The sequence below is a fragment of the Giraffa tippelskirchi genome, chromosome 10, assembly GCF_054371585.1.
Source record: "Giraffa tippelskirchi isolate mGirTip1 chromosome 10, T2T-mGirTip1v1.2.pri, whole genome shotgun sequence".
Classification (NCBI taxonomy): domain Eukaryota; kingdom Metazoa; phylum Chordata; class Mammalia; order Artiodactyla; family Giraffidae; genus Giraffa; species Giraffa tippelskirchi.
The window spans coordinates 106,293,660-106,299,659 of NC_137284.1; the positions used below are offsets into that span (position 1 = coordinate 106,293,660).

A 6,000-nucleotide genomic window follows, 5' to 3' on the forward strand; every position below is an offset into this window, starting at 1 on the left:
CTGAAAAAGCTGCTTACCTAAATACATAAAACAATGGGAGGTTAAATTACCCTGCTTGGTCACCCCTTCTGTGAGAGTTTCAACAAGGGAACTTTGCAGTGGACCAATGATCATCACATGGTTTTGCCACCATGAGGGCTTCTGCAGCAGGCAGATGAGTGGGTGACAGTGCCCCACATAAGCACTGGGGCTACAGGGGTGCCTGCAGAACAGCACCAGTGCCCATCTGATATGGACTTACCCAGAGTAAGGGCCATACTGCTAGAACTGAGTGGCACCTGGACAAAAGCAGCACTGCCCTTGTGGCAACCATCTGGATTCTGCAGCTGGGGCCCTGCGAGAGCACAGGCAGCTGAGTCACTGCCAAGGAAGAGACAAGGAAGGGCCTGACTCTGTTCACCACAATATTGCACTTACCCAGGACCCTACAGCCCCTAGCTTTCTGCTGGACCAGCTTCATTCCATGCACGTGTCTAGCAGGGTTAGTGAATGAGGCAGCCTGTGAACCCACCCTGGGCTGCAGATGTTGTACGCGCTGGCAGCAGGAAACTGTCTCTACCCCTGTCCTGAGGACAGATGTTAGGGAGATGTGTGGCAAAAATCTCTGTCGGTGAAATAAATTAGTTTACATCTATCTGATGGAATGTAGTGCCATGAATAAAAAAGATAGAGATCTACTTTCAGTGACATGGAAATATGTTTGCAATATAGAACGAATTAGTAAAAGCAGATTAAAGATTGGTGGGATGATTACTCAACTGAATGCATTTGTCAACACTCATGGAACTGCTTACCAAAAAGAGTTAATTTTACTGTGTGTAAATTATTCCTCGAAAAGAGCAGATTGTAAAATATTTACAGAGGGATCCAATGTAAGTATGTGTGTGTGTGTGCATGTGTGTGTGGCTCAGAAAGCCTCAATGCTAACAGTGACTCTCTATTCAATTAAGATGCGTTGTATCTTGTTTTTCTTTTTGCTTAACCGTCTTTTAAATTTTTTCTCAACTAAATAGGTATTGCATTAATATTTTAAATTGTGAATAGGGAAGCACAAAAGATATTTGTGTTCAAGGACCAGCTCATCTGGGGTGATGAGGATGGCTGAGCCTTGTCCTGAGCAGTGCATCATGGGAGTTACCAGAGAAGGCTGGTTTTAAGAAGCTCATAGTAGGTGCTCAGTACACATTTCTCAGACAAATGAATAATTATAGGGGGTCATTTTATCACAAGTGTCTAGTTTAGTAATAATGATGCCACTCTCATTTTAGGTCCAAAATATCAGCAGAAGACACTCATGAATATTTTAATCTCCATTAGAGTGACAGCCAACTAATTGCTTTCAAACCAAACAGCTACCCATATTCAAATCTGAGCTCTTTCCTTTTAACTTCCCTCCACTTATCCTCATCCTCATCTCCTCCCTTATTAATTCAGACTGGGAAATAAATGACCACAAATATCTTGGTGCCACATAATTATTAGGAAGACTGCCTAGGTATATCAAGGTAAAATGCAAAAACCAAAAACTAAGAACTGGTAATTTTCCACAGACCTAGAAGGAGGCTCCTCTGTTGAGAAATGGCAGGAAAAACAGTCTGAAACCAGTCCTCTCTTTTGAAAAAACACTGACTGCTTTAGTGTGTGAGAGATGATCAGATCTTCCAGTAAACCTGCTGGCCTGACAGCCTCTTTAGGTCTGAGTGTGTGTGTGTGTGTGTGTGTGTGTGTGTGTGTGTGTGGTATGCTGTGTGTGGTTCATGTTGTATGTGGTAGTGGCAGGTGGGGTGTGTGTGTGTTAGACACCACACAGATATAATCAAAATTACATTGGTGGATGGATGGAAGGCTCAGAATGTGTTAAAATACCAAGGATGTTTAATATATCGATTCAACCAGTTCTAGTTTTTTTCTAAGTGCTAAAATCTTACACACAATTTAGACCCAGATAAGTCATTAGATCATTTACTCATTTTGCAAATGAGAGAAGTTCAGCCCAGAGAGTAGAAGAGGGCTGCCCACGTCCACAGGGAGCTGGCAGCACTACTTTCTGGCAAGATGAACAGGATGTGCCCTTTGAAGACAATGTCCATGTGCTTCTGAATAAGTCAGGGACATCAATGAGCATCCGCACTGAACAATATGTTCCCCTCTGAAGCCTTCAGCAATCATATTCCTCTATTCATTCAGCTTTAACCACCACCCCCCACCCAACCCCAGGGAGATGTAGCCATCTGGGGCCTGAAGGCTTGTCTAAGCCCCATGTGCTAAATGAAGGCATTATCTGCAGAGAAAGACTCCTCATCAAAGACATGTTAATGACAAGCCAGAGGACTGAACACCAAGAATGGATCCTAGTGACACTGTGAATAAAGGGACATATAACAATGGAACCAGGGAGTGGGCATTGGGCTGGGAGAGCCAGGGACAGGCCTGTGAATTAAGCCTGTACATTCCTTACCCTGGCACTCCAGCCACACTCTTCATGCCCACAGCCCTGCCAGGGGACCCATTCAGCCTCATGTCCCAGGCACCCCTGCGTCCCCACCCATGGGCCATTCTCTTCGGTAGCTCTGAGCTTTTGCGTGTGCTGCATCCTGCACCATGTATACTACTTCCCTCTTGGTCCATCTGGTGAATTCCTCCTTGAAAATTCAGCTCAGCTATCACACTCTTCAGAGAGAACCTATCCTTTCCTCCCACCCAGCAGAGTTGCCATCTCCTCCCCTCCCAGGTGTGAGCACCCCTCACCCAGCCCTGCCTATGGCTTTGGTAGCGTCAGTCTGCATGTCTCAGTCTCTCACTAGACTGGGAGTTCCTTGAAGGAAGGACTCATCCTGTTTATCTCCAAAACCCAAGCCTTAGGCCTGTAGTAAGTGTTAGCTGTCCACAGGTAAGTGAATAAATGGCTTTCTGAGAAAGTGTATTTGCTGTCTATTACCAAATAACAAATTTCCACAAAGGTAGTGGCTTAAAACAATACACACTTGGTTCAGTTTCTGTGGATCAGAAGGGCTGGCACAGTTTCACTGGGCTCCCTACTTAGGATTTCACAGACTAACATCTACGTTCTCACTTGGAGACTCAACTGGGGAAGATTTGATTCCATACCCACTTGGGTTGTTGGCAGAATTTATTTCCTTGTGGCTGTAGGACTGAAGACCCAACTTCTTACTAGATGTGAGCTAGAGGCCACCCTCTGTTTCCTGCCATGTGGCTTCCCAACATGGCTTCTAACTTCATCAGCCCAGCAAGGAGGGTCTCCAGAGCAAGTCTGCCAGCAAAGCAGAGTTGTAGATAAGGCAACACAGTCACTGAAGGGACATCTTTTTACCTTTATTGTGCTCTGTTGCTTAGAAGCAGGTGATAGGTTCCACCCACATCAAAGGAAGGGGATCATAAAAAGACTCAAAGGTAGGAATCCTTGGGAGCCAGCCTAAGGGCTGTCCACCACTCAAAGAATAGAGTAAATCTTGCCGATAAGTTCTTTACTTTGGTATAATCCCCCTTTTACTTTTCCTTTGGGTTCTTGCTTGCAGGTGGTTTTACAGCTGTTGGCAGAGCTCTTCTGGAAGAAGATGCAGCTCCAGTGGCCCCATGTCCTGGGAGAGGAGAATCCATTCAATCCCCAGATTGAGCAGGTGTTTGGAGACCAAGGCGGGCACTGAGGCCCCAAGGACATGTGCTTCTGGGGAGGCAGCAACTTGGGTAAACTCATTCAACAAACGGTTATAGGGGCTGCTTGTCACAAACTCACAGGACCCTCTATAGCAGCATCTTGTTTTTCTCTCATTTACGAGCTCATCTAAATAATGGTGTGACTCTGTGCTTCCAGGATCAGTGCCCCTGTAATCCTCAAGTAACCTTGAATGCAGTGTTTTGGGTGCCATTCTGAGTGATAGAGTATCTGTCTGTGCCCTTGAATGGCTAGTTCTAAAAAAGAAATAAGAACTCAGCTTGAGTGATGTTCAGCAACTTACCCAGGGTCTTGGTGTGTCAGGAAGTGACTCTCCTTCTGTGGCTGACTCCTTAAAGATGGCTCTTCCCAGGAAGGCTGCTGGCTGGCTGCCAAGGCCCCTCATACCAGAACATGAAACTACAAACACAAAATTAAGTATAATTTGAATACTTATTTAGAATGAGAGAAGAAATCACAACAAATTACAAATTTTTAGAAGTTAACAAATATAAGCTCCACAAAATCTGGGGAAAAAATGACAACTGTTCTTTCTTTAAAAGATTTTCTTACATTCTTTGGCTATATAATCTGATTACCTCTTCCTATAATAATGATTTTGTAATATGATTGTTTACAGATAGAACAGAAAAAAATATTTTCTTATTATTGATAGTTTAGAAGAGTTTCTTTCAGCTACACAACTCATCACTAGTAAAGTTGTGTAAATTTCTAGGATGGTTTTCAAACTGGGAAGACCTCGATCAAATTTCTTCTGTGGAGGAGTCATTAAAGACACACACCCTATTTGTAGTGCTGATAAGGCTTTGTGTTCACATCAGCACACATATAAGAATCTTGATAAATTCTATTGCACATCCTTCTCATCAGTGTGTCACATTCCCGGCGCTGATGGATATGGGGGCCAGTATCTGTGGCACCAGCATTCCACCTCAGAGCGGGCCGGCCTTTCTACATTCTGCCCTTCGGAGCTTGCTTGGCACAGCCCGAAGTGTGGGCCAGTTCTGGCCAGGGTTCTCAGGGGCTGGTGAATAAAGGTTCCAGCCTCTTCGTTTAGTGCTCAGTTTGGGAATACGTTCTGTGTGCTTCTCAGGGGGTCTCGACAGAATCAGCCTCCTCTGCTCACGGGAGCCGTCGCCTTACACGACTCTTCTTCCTTCCTCGTGTCCCTCTGCTCTCTTCTCCTTTCCCACTTTTGGGGATCGCTCCCCAAATAAACCGCCTGCACCCAAATTTTTGTCTTAATAAAGATGAAATTATAATGACAGTATGTGTATAATTGTGTATGCTTTATTACTTTACTATTTTTAATTTATGTATTTATTCCTGATAGGGAGACGCTTCTATTTTGCCCAGGCACCAGCATGAACCACATCTCGCAGTCATCGTATCCGTGACTGGAAGACCTCACCCCAGACTAGCCCCCAGCTTTGTGTGTTTCACACCTTATTTCTCCTCCATGATCCACATACTTCCCGTGCCAGGAGCTGCAGTACACTTTCTCCTCCTGTGATCTGACCGCTAGCCCTGCACTCTGTCTCCATGCGGGAGGACAATAGGAGTGTACCTGCAAGTCCTTCCTGCCCCAGGATGACTGGCAGTAACCTGCACAGAAATAACAGCTAACCACACACATAGTGCAACCTAAATGGATCTCCATTTCAACTTCCCAAAATTCCCATGGCTTTTCCAGAGCTACCAGATAAAAGGGAAATTGTGACAGAGAGGAAGCAATTGTATTTAAAATATCTTACTTTTGCCAATTTTACAAAGCATAGGACCCTGTGAACTCATTGTTGGGGCCCCTTCCAGGGCTTTGGAAGAAACTCTAAAACTTAATCTTTCTTAGATTTATGGTAACTCCAACTCTGCTCGCAAGATTAATCTGCCAGGTTTGTGTGAGCTTCAGTTTGGGGGGCCAACACACTTAAAATATTGTCAACTCATTAATTTCTGTCACCTGAGTAGGATCCTTGGATCAGAATGACCAGCACATGTCCCCAGGAGGTAGATCAGCAGGGGACCACAAGCCCTCAGGAGGCTGCTTGTTTGAAGCAGGAAATACAAACTTGGAGAATAGATTAAAGATGTGAGGTGTTGGGCTGTGGTGGTGGTTTAGTTGCTAAGTCATGTCTGACTCTTGTGACCCCATGTACTGGAGTCCACCAGGCTCCTCTGTCTATAAGATTTTCCAGGCAAGAATACCGGAGTGGGTTGCTATTTCCTTCTCCAGGGGATCTTCCGGACTCAGGAACTGAACCCAGGTCTCCTGCATTGCAGGCAGACTCTTGCATTGCAGGCAGATT

The 6,000-nt window shown here is 44.9% G+C and overlaps 1 protein-coding gene across 1 annotated transcript in view; it reads left to right on the top strand.

Annotated features, from left to right (window-relative positions):
• AOAH (acyloxyacyl hydrolase) overlaps positions 1 to 4,961 on the top strand; it is a 176,446-nt gene extending 171,485 nt beyond the window's left edge. The window contains exons 21-22 of the mRNA XM_081534203.1: positions 3,537 to 3,705; positions 4,788 to 4,961. Coding sequence (XP_081390329.1) covers positions 3,537 to 3,665 — 129 coding nt within the window. The 3' untranslated portion in view covers positions 3,666 to 3,705; positions 4,788 to 4,961. The remainder of the gene's footprint in view (positions 1 to 3,536; positions 3,706 to 4,787) is intronic.
• Positions 4,962 to 6,000: the final 1,039 nt, after the last annotated feature.